The sequence below is a fragment of the Morone saxatilis genome, unplaced genomic scaffold, assembly GCF_004916995.1.
Source record: "Morone saxatilis isolate NCDOM2014 unplaced genomic scaffold, NCSU_SB_2.0 Contig7, whole genome shotgun sequence".
NCBI classification, from domain to species: domain Eukaryota; kingdom Metazoa; phylum Chordata; class Actinopteri; family Moronidae; genus Morone; species Morone saxatilis.
Window position 1 is genome coordinate 10912485 of NW_023340246.1, and position 11781 is coordinate 10924265.

The 11781-nt window shown below is 40.7% G+C and overlaps 2 protein-coding genes across 3 annotated transcripts in view; both read left to right on the forward strand.

The window, feature by feature from the left end:
• Positions 1 to 1293, forward strand: part of si:ch211-142k18.1 — a 7922-nt gene extending 6629 nt beyond the window's left edge. For both annotated transcript variants that reach the window (XM_035679245.1, XM_035679244.1), the window contains exon 3: positions 134 to 1293. In XM_035679245.1, coding sequence (XP_035535138.1) covers positions 134 to 272 — 139 coding nt within the window. In that variant the 3' untranslated portion in view covers positions 273 to 1293. The remainder of the gene's footprint in view (positions 1 to 133) is intronic.
• A 431-nt stretch (positions 1294 to 1724) lies between these two features.
• chrna2b (cholinergic receptor, nicotinic, alpha 2b (neuronal)) lies at positions 1725 to 11779 on the forward strand. Its single transcript, XM_035678974.1, has 6 exons — positions 1725 to 2472; positions 6385 to 6536; positions 7134 to 7178; positions 7360 to 7469; positions 8426 to 9590; positions 10714 to 11779. The coding sequence occupies exons 1-6, from the start codon at positions 2406 to 2408 to the stop codon at positions 10837 to 10839; spliced, it is 1665 nt and encodes a 554-aa protein (XP_035534867.1). The 5' UTR covers positions 1725 to 2405; the 3' UTR covers positions 10840 to 11779.
• Positions 11780 to 11781: the final 2 nt, after the last annotated feature.

An 11781-nucleotide genomic window follows, 5' to 3' on the forward strand; every position in this document is an offset into this window, starting at 1 on the left:
CCCCCCCCCCCCCATAATATATTTAATGTCCTCAGCTCGTCTTTCACTTACTCTGTCTCTCTCCACATATCCCCCTCGTCCTCCTTCCCATTCACTCCACCTGGTGACCTGGATCGGTCATCTTCCGGAGCAGAATCAGAGAAGAGTCCTTGGCCTTCGAAGACATGCTCCGAGCGGCAGCAGACATTGCCAACAGGTTGGAGATCTCATCGCAGGCCCTGCATGCTTCATTCACCAAGCAGCTGAAAGACATTGCCAAAGTGCATCGCTAAAGAAGTTGTTGAAAAGACCTTGCACACTGCACACACGTCATCAACTTGTGAATGATGTTTGGTACGCTGTGGGAGAAATAAACCTTCCTGCACTTATATATATGTTTTTTTATTAACTTAACTAAAAGTGCTTTATAGTACTGAGATACACCAATGTGTCAAGGTCAGCCATTACATCAACTGTTGGTAATCTCACATCATGTAAAAGATGAACACAGCAAAACAGAATTGTTGGATAAAAAAACATTTTTCTCTCTCTATGAAGTTACAACCCCGTAACCCATAAAATATTATTTTCCATCTGGGCATTATTTGTGGAATTTGGTGAGGTCAGATGTGGCAACAGTATGTGGTGCAGGTTTAAGCCAAGTTGAGTGTTTATGGATCAAACTAGATTGGCCCTCAGAGAGCAAACATAATGGCTCTGTTAGTCTTCTCCAGAGGAAGTCATGCATCAGCCATCTGGTTCCAGGGTGAGGATGGAGCCCAGGACAGGATGACTAGTGTGTTCCAATAGATATTTTGTTTTTGCAACAAAAAAAAGAGAAAACTGCAACTGAGATATCATTGTTATAAAGCAATGTTATCTGTTTGGAGAAAACTGCAATAACCTGTGGATGAGGGATAAGCTATTGGAAGAAAAATGAGACAATGCCTGTGATAAGGAAGAAATAAGCAGGAAAACACACCACAAGAAAACCTGATTAAGCTCTTAAAACAGAGAAACTCTGAATCTGCACATTGTTTAAAAGTTTCCTTGCAAGATTTTACACAGAACGTAAACTTTAGGATCTAAAAAAGAAGAATATTTGTGTGTCTCAGCTGGATTGACCCATGCAAACAGGAGAATCATGCTCTAGTTGTGTGTCCAGCTCCATTGGGCTAGTCTCTCTTTTCACCCTGACATGACCCATGAGCGAGAATACTTTCATGTTTGTAATCATAAAATGTGTTATAATATGAATTTGTACAATGTATGATATGAAATATGTTTTATCTAGTAAACAGCAACAAACAATAAGTTCTTCTGATGTGTTTTTTCTGAAAGATTACACATTTTCTGCATTTGTTGCCTTGATTTCAAATCTTCTTTTCAAAGCAATATTTTAGGGGAACTAAAACTTCATTAAGCATATTATTTCACCTAGTCTGCCCTCTAGCTGTTTCCCACAGAAATATCCCAAAGACGTTTGTTCACCTGTGTCACATCCTTAAGAAAATTAAAAAAATAAATAAATAAATAAATTGTCTTTACCCTTTTGGTGCAAACTCGACCTAACTGGACTTACTGGTCGATCACCTCCCATACATACAAGTAATCACTTCTACTGTGAATCCTGTCCTCTCTCTCTCTCAGTCTGTGTGTGAAAGAGAGTGAGCAAGAGAGAGAAAGGAGGAGGGACTGTTATAGGTACCAGATGAAAGACGCGCAGTGCTCAGATGTGTCCTGTCTTCTCACAGCGGATGGTGCAGTTTTGCGGACCTAACAGACCAGAGTGGGCGCTAACAATGCTTCTAATCGTGGAAAAATAACTCATTTTAAAATTTACAATAGATATCAAAGTCTCAGATTAGGTTACCAAGGACGCGTAAATTCTTGGCACCGTGCGTAAAAAACGCGGAACTGTTTGGATAATATACACACAGCAACAACCGGACTTTTTTATTTTTATTTTTTTCATTTCTTGAGGCCAGATTTTTGTAGGCATGAACTGGTACTTAGAAACACACCAGAGGTGAGCTACAGTGTTACAGTGCCGCTCCCTCATTCAGCACCGGGTGATGGATAGCTCACCGACTCAGCGCGCGGACAGGCGGCTCTAGGAGCGCGGAAACAGAAAGGTGCTCGCTCTCATCCGGTCTTTATCGGGACTCAAAGTGACAAGAGGCGACGTCGATGTTGAGCTTCAGTAAAGTTATTCAGCCAGCGTACCGTCATACCCACTCCCCGCCCACAGATATATAAACGCTGTAGTAACAGTAGTGGCGGTGAAGTTGTCCTGAAATGCCTCCCAGCTGCGAAGATGACAGATTTTGCTCACACATCACGGTTTCAAGGTAACGTTTTGACAGTGGACGGAAACGCCTCCGTGCTCTCCGGTGAAGTTGGACTCGTTACTGCCAGAGTACAAAATGGGACACAACCACCTGTTCTCTGTCGGGACGGCTATTCTCTGCTCGCTCCTCCTGTGCCTGTCAGGTAAATATTGTACTGCTGCTTTCCTAACGAGAGAGAGAGAGGGTAAACATTTTAACACAACAATACCCTAACAGTTAGCGACTAACTCTATAAGTGTGCTATTAAACATTGTTTTAAAAGGTAAAAGGGGTTAACTTAATTAATAATAATTAATATTAGGATGCTGGGCTTTAAAAAATGGCAAAATGTAAACTTACCGGTCAGTCCTCACCCACAACTCTCGTGCCATGGTACTCTTTGTGTTTGTGTCACATCTTGCCATAATTATCTCTGGAGCACTCTGTCTTTCACTTCATGTTCACTTCTTTTTAGTTTTAATGAATCATATTCACAAAATACAGAAGCTCTTTTATTCCCTGTTACCACCTGAGAGTTTGGTATCCTTAGCCATGTAAATGTAGAAACTGCCAATAGAACCAGTACACTTACCAAAAGCAGAAAAGTCCCTCAGAACAGTGTGAAAAAATATTCTATCCAATGTGCAACAGCTTAGTATAGTTATATTTTCAGTGGGTGTTAATTGTGAGATTTTCTTTTCTCAAAATCAGTAATGGACAAGACAAAAAAATGCATATTTATAGTCAGAATTTAGAGCTGAAATTTGAATTCTCATTTTTGTTTTAGAAAATAAAAATATATACTGCATCTATTGCGCACATTTTTCAATTGGATAATACCTTTTTTGTGGACACATTTGTGGAAACTGTCGGAAATGATGCAAAATTTCAGTGCGACTTTACATCCATCAAGGTTTGACAGTGGAACTGGGGCAGCTCCATTTGGAAGTGGATTCAGAAGCTCCTACGTGGCCACGTCTGCCTTCTCCTTCCACTTAAATGCAAGCAATATTTGCGTGCACAAACCAGAGCTCACTCAGAGATCTAAGGCAACATATGTCTCCTTGTATTGACGTGAGAGAGGGTTTTAAAACACAGCGTACACTGTGAAATCAAATGCGCTGTAGCTTCTATCTCCCCTCCCTCCATCTTCACATGCTCCAGCAATCAGATGTGCAGGTGCTTGATCTCGTGCCAACACACTCATACTCATTATGAGTTCAGCTTTCCGTCTTGAGTCAGTTTTAGTCAAGTCACGCAAAAATTGTTGCATGTTTTTTTTTTTTTTTGCAAACTTTTTACTGTATATGACAGCCCAATTTCACAAGAGCGCCTCTGGCCTGAGAAGCTGCTGACTCGATCATCCAAACTGGTCAGTGTTTCATACACCTCTTGCCAAGGGACTTGGCCACGGTCCAACATCCACAGCCCAGTGTGCTGGATGTTGGAGGTGTCATCTCATTTCAAGTCTCCGCTGGCAGGAGGCTTTGATCTATGGCACCTGAGAGCCTTTTTTTTTTTCAAGCCCCACATCTGGTCCTTCCCAGATGCATGGACAGATGAACATGTGCCGCCCTGACTGTCAAGAGAACAGATAAGAAGTCTCTGGTGTCTGCTTGTTTGCCAGAATGAAATTAGTTCATGGTGGCAGGAGAGGAGCCCAGGAGTACCATGGGCAAATCATCTCTTAATAGTCACCTCACATGATATCTATAGACCACATATGTAAGATTATTGTGTTGCGTAGAGTCTTGTTGGGCTTTGCATCTACATATTTCCTCAGCCTTTCTCTGGTAAAGACCCTCAAGCTAAAGAATTAGCAGGGCATTAAATCAAATAAACAGATTTGCATGTATCCCTCAGGTTAGCTCTATGCAACCTTTAAGCCTCTCACCTGATTATCCTCCACTGGACTGTCCTACAGTCATGGATTGTAAATACTTGTCAATGTGCCCATCGGAACCACAACTCACCCATGGACAGGTAATGATGCGGCCTTGGCTAAGCAACCATGACTGCAGCCAGATGCAGGTGGTCCAAGGCCTCATTTTAGGATCCTTGATGGAAGCACACTTTGGTTGCATTATACCCTCACACTGTCAAACAGCACATCCAGATGGTGTGAGTATAAATGGCATGAACACCCAATCTCAATAGATTTTTAAAATATTGATTCTTTATATTGATCGAGGCTTTGGTGTGATGCTTTACATGTACTGACATAAATCTCTTGACAGAAGCTGTCTTGAGACATTTGTTATATTGTGAGATCCGTTCATTAAACAGGGAATAATGCATTTGTTAAGTAGTATAAAAACATTGATGTTGCCAAGCACACCTTTTACAAGTTGTACAATTAACGGACCCAAGATATAACGTTTTAATTAGTTTCAAAGGATTTGCAGACAGAGCGAGGCTTGCTGTTTCCTGCTGTTTCCAGACTTTATGCTAAGCTAAGCTAACCGGCTGCTGGCTCCAGCCTCATATTGACCATACAGAAATGAAAGTGGCACCAATCATCTCATCTAATTTTCAAGCATTAAAGTGAATAAGTGTGCGTGGAACCATTACTTTAATGTCAGTCCAGGATAATGACTAATGCCGGTCCATTACTGTACGTTGAAGCCTGATTGAGCTTATTGCTGATATGTTGTTATCATCCATACGATACCAGCCCATAGGTAGTAACAAGGAGTAATGCCAAATATATGTTTGAGGTTGTTTAGAAACACTGAAGCCATTACATGGGTTTGTACTTAGTGTGCCAACCACAGGGCACTCCTTTTTCTTTCTTCAGAAAATCTAATTTAAGGGATCCTTGGGGGAAATTTTGTTTTAGTTCTGTATTTATATTAAAAACTAAATTTGGCAATATAATATTCATAAGACTTTTTAAACTCTGACATCTTAAATATTGGTACCAAACATTATCGGTCGAATATAATATACACAGATGCAAACACACACTATCGTCAACCTCTGCTTCAGCTGTCAGTTAATTGTTTTATGCATCCGTTGTAACACAGAGTGACAGACAGCTCGACAATAAACACCCTTCACTAGTGAGAAATTAGCTCACCTCCACTTAACTCAAGCAAGTAATGATGTGTGTAATTGACTCTGTCTACACTGATGAAGGTGGAAGCGGTAATCCCCAAGGGATGGGATTCCTGTCTGTTTCCATGCAATTCATTCTGCAGAAAAATAATACAGTGACTCAGTCTGAGCTTGTACGCAAATCTGTCTAGACTGCATATTCAAAATCAATTTGATTAAGCCAGATCTCGTTGCGTAGCCACAGATACATTCTAAAAACACTGCAGAGGTAAAGAAAGAGGTTATAGCTGAAATGTTGTTGAGGGAGGAGAAGTACTTCTTCGGACTCACCCCGCTCACCTCGAGAGATTTTAGCAGGCGACCCTCGTGGGGAGCTCAGATCAAAAGATCAAAAGATTTGCTAAGATGTGGAAAAGTCAATAAGACTTTACAAAGAAAACTCTTAGATGTTTAGAGCTGGCTTCTGGGCTGAAACACGAGATGTTCACAACCCTCACTCCCAAAAGCCACAATATCATGCCAACCTGATTTACTGGCTGTTGGTTAAGTGAGGATTAGGGGAGACACGGATGAGAGAACATGGATATGATCCCATCGTTCCCTGTGCACTTTACTCCTGTCCTCTTCCACAGTACTTTTAATGTAATTGTTACATTCTTTATATATTACACCATCAAATATTAACTGCTAACCTTGGTGTCAATGAAAATTTCAAAAGGACATTTGTGCTAACATCAGTTACATTAACACTTTTACAGTGTCATATTAGCTTATTAAAATGTTGAAAAACTCCACATTGGGGTTCCAAGAGAGATTGTTTCAAGAAATATTTTATAGATCTATTAACGGCATATTTAAAGTGAGTGAAATTTAATAGAAACTGGAATTTCATTTGCACAGAGTTGAATAAATGTGACCAATTTATAAATTCCATTACTCTCATATTGTATCTGCCCTCTATAAATGTTTAACACTTAAAAGAAGACTTTTTATATTAAAATGAATAATGTATCTACAGCTCTTTGTGACGAGAAGACCCACTCGCACGCTGAGGATGATCTCTTCAAGACGCTGTTCGTTGGTTACAACAAGTGGTCCAGACCCGTGCCAAACATCTCCGATGTGGTCATCGTCAAGTTTGGACTGTCCATAGCGCAGCTCATCGACGTGGTGAGTGAGGGGAACATGAGGGCATTAAGAGAGGTGATATTTGAACACAAGTGGAAGCTGTTGCTTTTAATGTGAACCAACTTCATAATAGGACGATCTCATTTCTGTGCCTTTCTCTCTGATTAAAAGCAGTTTGTCTGTTTAAAGCTCTTTTACTAAAGACATGGATTTTTATATATCCATTCAGATACATGTGAACAAATTTTCAAGGTCAGACTGAGTAGAAGACATTTTAAGTGCAACAACTTATTCCTAGAGCTTTAATTAGTATAATTAATACTCCCTAGTTAGCGAAACCCAAGGCACTGCAACTGAAATCCTTCTACCTTGTATGTTTTACACTACATGTGGTTTTTTTCAACAGTATGATTTTGCATTTTCACATTCAGCAGCAAAAGCAAACTTAGGAAAACTTGATTATGCACCTTCACATCCATCAAGTTATTGAAGTAAAGTTGCTGCGAGCTATATTTGGGTGTGCTCTGACAAACCTCCACGAACCTCTCGCATAGATTCTTATGGCCTGAACCCAGAGTTGACAGCCTTAACTCTGTCTCTGTGTCTGTCTGTCTATCTGTCTGTCTGTCTGTCTGCTAGGATGAGAAGAACCAAATGATGACAACCAATGTGTGGCTGAAACAGGTCAGAAATATTTGTGTCAGTGTTGATTTATTATTGAGATGTATTTTTTTCGTGGTGATACACAATGTTAAGAATATATATAAAAACCCTACCCTAACAGTGCTCAAGTTCTTAAAGTTATATGACAATTAAGTAAAGGATCACAGCCCCTAAAGGTATCACTGTTGTTTGTATGTCCCAGGAGTGGAATGACTACAAACTTCGCTGGAGACCGTCTGACTATGACAATGTGACGTCCATCAGAGTCCCGTCGGAGCTCATATGGGTACCCGACATCGTCCTCTACAACAAGTATGTGTGGTATGAGACTAACACAACAGGAAGAGTAAGAGAGAACCTTAATTATAGCAACTAACGATTGATTATTCTCTTGAATTAATAAGAATGAATGAATAATTCATTAATTATTTCATCTAAAAATGGTCAATTGATTTTTTAAATGATTGCCGATTAATGTTATTGTTGACCAGCTAATCAGCTCTGTTCAGCTGTGTTTAACACAAGCATGTTATTTAAGTTTCATGATCAGCTCAATACAACACAGTCTATCTGCTGTACTGTAAAGGTAATATAAGTGTATTTTTCATAACATGCTACAGTGGGTGCTTGTAACAGAGCTGCAGACAAACATACAATGATAAATTGGTTTAAATGGATGAAGCTTTATTAGATGGTATGTGAAGATGGCGCCATCTAGTGGAATTCCTAAAACACAATCTGCTCAGCTGTCTGTCTCAAATTGTGAACTATGTTAAACATTTCTGTTAACTTTATTTGTTACTGTGCATCTCTGTCATTGTCTGTTGGTACAGTTTATGTGTATTGCTTCAGTGTGAATCCATTGTAAAAGAGATTTAAAAACCTCTCCCTTCCCCTAATTTCACCTCACGGAGATTCATCTGAGACGGTTTACGATGGAGTTCTGCTCCATCGACTCTGTGTAATCACAATCTGTAAGCGAAATTAAAAAAGGTGTGAAAGCGATGAAAATGATAAGGATCATCATTACATTTGTGGCAGAAGCTATTATCACAATTAAAACAATGAATGGAGGGGAGATTAGTGGAGAAGATTATTATTGGGATATCATAGGACTTTTTCACTGTGTAGTTTCCACAGTTTTTCTCAAAAGGAGTTTCAGGGTGTGACTGTTTTTCTGATATTTTTGCCTTTGTTCTCAGGTATTTAAAGCTGTTCTCTCATACTTTATGTCACCGTCACTCATGTGACTACTTCTGCTCTTCCAGCGCTGACGGTGAGTTTGCTGTGACCCACATGACGAAAGCTCACCTATTCCACACTGGTAAAGTTCGCTGGGTCCCTCCTGCCATTTATAAGAGCTCCTGCAGCATCGACGTCACCTTTTTCCCCTTTGATCAGCAGAACTGCAAGATGAAATTTGGCTCCTGGACATATGACAAGGCCAAGATCGATCTGGAGCGGATTGAAAACACTGTGGACCTGAACAACTACTGGGAGAGCGGTGAATGGGCCATCATCAATGCCGTGGGAACATATAACACAAAGAAATACGACTGCTGCCACGAGATCTACCCAGACATCACCTACTTCTTCATCATTCGAAGGCTTCCGTTGTTTTACACCATCAACCTCATCATCCCCTGTTTGCTCATCTCTTGCCTCACTGTTTTAGTTTTCTATCTGCCCTCAGACTGTGGTGAGAAGATCACCCTGTGCATCTCCGTGCTGCTGTCCCTCACTGTTTTCCTTCTCCTCATCACAGAGATCATACCGTCCACGTCCCTCGTTATCCCACTCATCGGCGAGTACCTCCTCTTCACTATGATTTTTGTCACCCTCTCCATCGTCATCACCGTGTTTGTGCTCAACGTGCACCATCGGTCTCCCAGCACTCACAAGATGCCCCGCTGGGTCCACTCCGTGTTCCTGGACCTGATCCCGCGCTGGCTGTTCATGCGACGGCCTGCGCCAGATGGCCGGCGTCGCAGGCTGTTGCTGCTCCAGCAGGCAGCTGTGGCTGAGCAGCGGCAGGGCCGGATAGCCACGTACAAGTCTGACTGCCTCAGCACCTCAGCTAACTGGTTAAGAGATGGGGCCACATCAGACGACCCAGAGAGAAGCAGTTACGAGGATTTAGAGCTGGGGACACTGACGTCGTATTTCTCCTTCCGTCCTCCTTCGCCCAGACCTCCAGGGTCGACTCCTCCTCCACAACAGAAAACCCCACAGAACAGCCAGAACCGTCAGGAGGGGGCTGCAGTGGCAAACAGACAGTTAACGGGGCCCAGGGTCAATCCCACTCAGAGGCCAGCTAAAGCTGATAATAAAGTATCAGACTCAACATTCCTGCTTTCACCAAGTGTTATACGCGCTCTGGAAGGGGTGCACTACATCGCAGACCATCTGAGGGCCGAGGATGCTGACTTCAGCGTGAGTATCAATCAGTACCACATCTATTATTATCAGAATGGCACTTACTGTAAAATGCACTTGTATCACAGCTGGCCTGCAAATGTTCATGATTTATTTCATCCCACTTCCTCATAGTAAATTGATTATGTGCCCATGTGGATGTACTGAATGCCAAAAATGAACTTACAGCTCTCGTCAAGTCATAGTATTTTCTCTTGCCCAGCATATGTGAAGTCTATTGATTCTAAACACAGTGCATGCTAATCAGCTTACCAACAGCCCTGTGACAAACACCTGCAGTTGTACTGTTCTCATACACTAAAAACGGAGGAAAAACGTACTTAACCTTATAATGAAATAACTGGGATAGACTAATGAAAGAGAGGTATTCCTAAATCCAAACATATTCTATAGATATTATATAAAATAGAGAACAGCTGTTAAACTTCACATTTAAGAAGCTGGACCCAGAGATTATTTGGCTTTTTTTAAAATAAATTACTTAATGATTCACCATTAAAGCAGCTATAAGCCGATATTTTATAATAACAGAACAATGATCATGTAAAAACAATGTGAAATTAGTTGCTTGTAGGTATGAACCTACAGAGAATTATCATTTGAATCTGAAGCTCCAACTTTAAGGAGCTTTATAATGGGTTTCTCACTGTTTATCTGTCTGGCCTGTAACTTTCTGCTGCAGTGGGCAGCTGTTTTCAGTGAAAAGCTTAAAAACCCACTGTAGACTGTCTGCTCAACACCAAATGGCAGACAGACACAGTTAGAGACTAGCTAAAAAGCCAGATATGGCTCTCAGGAGTTGGTAGAGACCAAAATCAGAGCGACAAGTGAAAGTGGGGCACATTAGGGAACAATTATAAGTCTGGCTACACAAAGATGACATAAGAAAATAATATTGGCTGATAGTGAATAGTTGGAACAAGTCAATGCAAGAAATATACAAGCGTAAGGAGACAGCATGTTTGTGAATGGTGGTGATCCTGATTGAACTTTTACTAAGATCCATTTCAAAGCAAACTATGAACATCACAGTAAGAGTTTCATATCTGTACCTTTACCCTTTCTTTCTTTCTTTCTTTCTTTCTTTCTGTCCTTTTCTGTTGTTCTTAATTCTACACAGGTCAAAGAGGATTGGAAGTATGTCGCCATGGTGATTGACCGCATCTTCCTGTGGATGTTCATTATTGTGTGCCTGCTTGGGACCATTGGCCTATTCCTACCCCCTTGGCTAGCTGGCATGATATAGCTCTGGTGAGAAAGTAATCACCACTAGTTAGTGAAGTTCAAAACGTAGCTGAACTCTTACTTCAAGACTGGGAATGTGACGCGTAACATGCTACATTAGCGGCCTCATGAGGCTATAACGCTAAACCAAATTAATAATGTTACTTAGGTTGACCTCAATGCTAACATTAGCATGCTAACATGCCCAGACTTTTATTGGGAACTGTTTACTTATGTTAGCATCCTGATGTTTAGCCCCTAAGATTTGGCATGTTAGAATGCTAAGAAATGATAGTATGTTATAGTAATATGACTACTTTTTTCTGTAGTTTGAGGAATTGCAGTTTCAACTTCAATAACGTTTGCAGACCAAAGTACTTAGAAGTACCTATACCTCATATCTAGGATATATAGAATGAGCTGAGTAACTAGTGTTTAGTTACAGTGCTAGTACATTAATGTGGTTACATTTTCAATTACCAATAACAAATCAATTTGATTACATTTTTCAAGTAACTTGCCAAACATTAGTCCGCAGCATTAGTCTAAAAATACTGATGCTGACAGGAATTATTTCAGTACTTTGAGGTATCCAGTCATGAGCTGAAGTAGATCCGTTGGTTGTGCCCATTCAAGGGCATTGTAATGGAGCCATCAAAGTTATTAGGATTCATCTTCTGGGGAAAGTTAATGTACCAAATTTCTTGGCAATCCATCCAAGTTGTTAGTGTCATTCAAATGACACAGTGACACAAACTGAAACTTCGTCCCACCTATAATGGGATGGCTTTTCTCAACCTTTAAGTGGCATGCTGTGCTATAGTATACTGGACACACTAAATGGGGTCATGTGTGCTCAAATTTCCTTTTGTTTGTTTTTTTTAAAGTTTTCTGGCCATGCTGCCATGATTACGCTTATTTTGGAATGATCATACTATGTAATAAATACCCTCATGAAAACCTT